General features: G+C 33.7%; 1 protein-coding gene across 1 annotated transcript in view; it reads right to left on the bottom strand.

Moving 5' to 3' along the window:
• The window catches only part of LOC119589102, a 7728-nt gene that overhangs the window by 3363 nt on the left and 2801 nt on the right, over positions 1-1564 (bottom strand). Inside the window, exons 4-6 of the mRNA XM_037937679.1 lie at positions 1280-1560; positions 997-1161; positions 673-808 (exon numbers count right to left, since the gene is read on the bottom strand). Of these exons, the coding sequence (XP_037793607.1) occupies positions 673-808; positions 997-1161; positions 1280-1560 (582 nt within the window). The remainder of the gene's footprint in view (positions 1-672; positions 809-996; positions 1162-1279; positions 1561-1564) is intronic.

Here is a 1564-nt window from a genome sequence, read left to right as displayed (position 1 = left end):
AAAATCTTTATGGACACTAATTTTGGTTGTTTTGGATAGAGCCACAAAGGCCATAATTACTGGAAGCACAGAGATACTTTATTGTTATTTTTCTTCAAGAAGTTTATTTGTAAGAGAGAAAAAGACAATTTGATAACATAGCAATATAATAAGAATCCCTTTTATTAGTAATGACAATAATAGTAAAAGAAATATAATATTTCTTCCCAAAATTCCAAGGAATATTTAAGGAAGTGAGGTCAGACAGCCTAGTAAGTGACTGGTAACACTAATAACTGATTCCTGCATAACCAAGTGCATATGGAGTCATTTAGGTGTGAAGAAAAAAAAAACATAGTGGATAGCATGTGTGCCTAGCATCAATGGGTTAGAGTAAAAACAGAAGAAAATTCAACCTTAAAACTTTGTCAGCTATTAATTTTCAACTGCCTGATCAAATCTGAGAGAATTATAAGGAATATATCTCACAGAGAGTTTTTACTGATCTTTTTATAAAAAATAAAAATTTAATTTAAATATACCAAAGCTAGCCTTTTCCTTCCAAATAGTAATCAAATTTACATCATCAAGATTATAACTTGTAACACATTATTCCTAACTTATGCAAAATAAATAATTACACTGTTGATTTTATTTATGTACATATTAATGCAGACAAGACTGAAATCCTACCTTGTTCAAAACACACTGATGAGTTAGAGATAAAAACTCTAATGTTAGTGAACGTGAATTTGCAGATATCAGCTGGCGATCTGCAACCAGTCGTAGAAGTTGAATCAGGACACTTCGCTCCCCATTATGCTTTCTCCTGCAATTGCAGTTTACAAATTAAAATCTGTTCATATAATTCAAAATCTTTTAACTCTCTTTTTCCTCCCTCTCAACCCAAATGAAGCAAATATAAAAATAATTTCATAAAAGGCATCATTCTCCCATCTAGATAGTATTAAACAATCTTGTTAACTTCTGGTAATACACTAAAAAAGAAAGTCTAACCTCAATATATGTTTCCTCTCCACAAGACCAGGACAAAGTACAGACACAAGATGGTCTCTCACTTCAGCCAACCACTTCAACCCACAAATGCCAAAATTATAGTAATGTAGCATATCTAAGGTTGCATTAGGGCTTCTGTTCCCTACTGGATTCACGAGGGATTGCCTGAAAGGAAATTTATCAGTACTTATCTTCCTCCATTAAAATCTACATGATGAAATCCTTTTCTCAAAATCATAATATTTATCAGTTTATTTTTTCATGTAAATATATATAGCCTCACCTTTCCTTCAGCACTAAACTCCTGCCACAACAGGACAAAGTTGGTGTGCCATCCACCTTGGTAAAGTGAGCATGGAAAATCATTATCTTATCTCCAGCCTTTAAGAACTTGTACATCTCTTTCTCAGATGCTCTGCTGCTAAACAGTTCTAGGTCTTTTGAGTCTTCTGACATATTCCATATTTCTCCTGTGATGTCATGGATGTAAGATATAACCAGCTGGGTGCGGCCATCAAGCTGATATATGCCAATGTCTTCATCAAGCACTGAAGTCACAGTCCCCTGT

This window comes from Penaeus monodon, chromosome 25 (genome assembly GCF_015228065.2).
Source record: "Penaeus monodon isolate SGIC_2016 chromosome 25, NSTDA_Pmon_1, whole genome shotgun sequence".
Lineage (NCBI taxonomy): Eukaryota > Metazoa > Arthropoda > Malacostraca > Decapoda > Penaeidae > Penaeus > Penaeus monodon.
The sequence above is the reverse complement of the archived record's forward strand: the minus strand, read 5'-3'. Positions and strand labels throughout refer to the sequence as shown.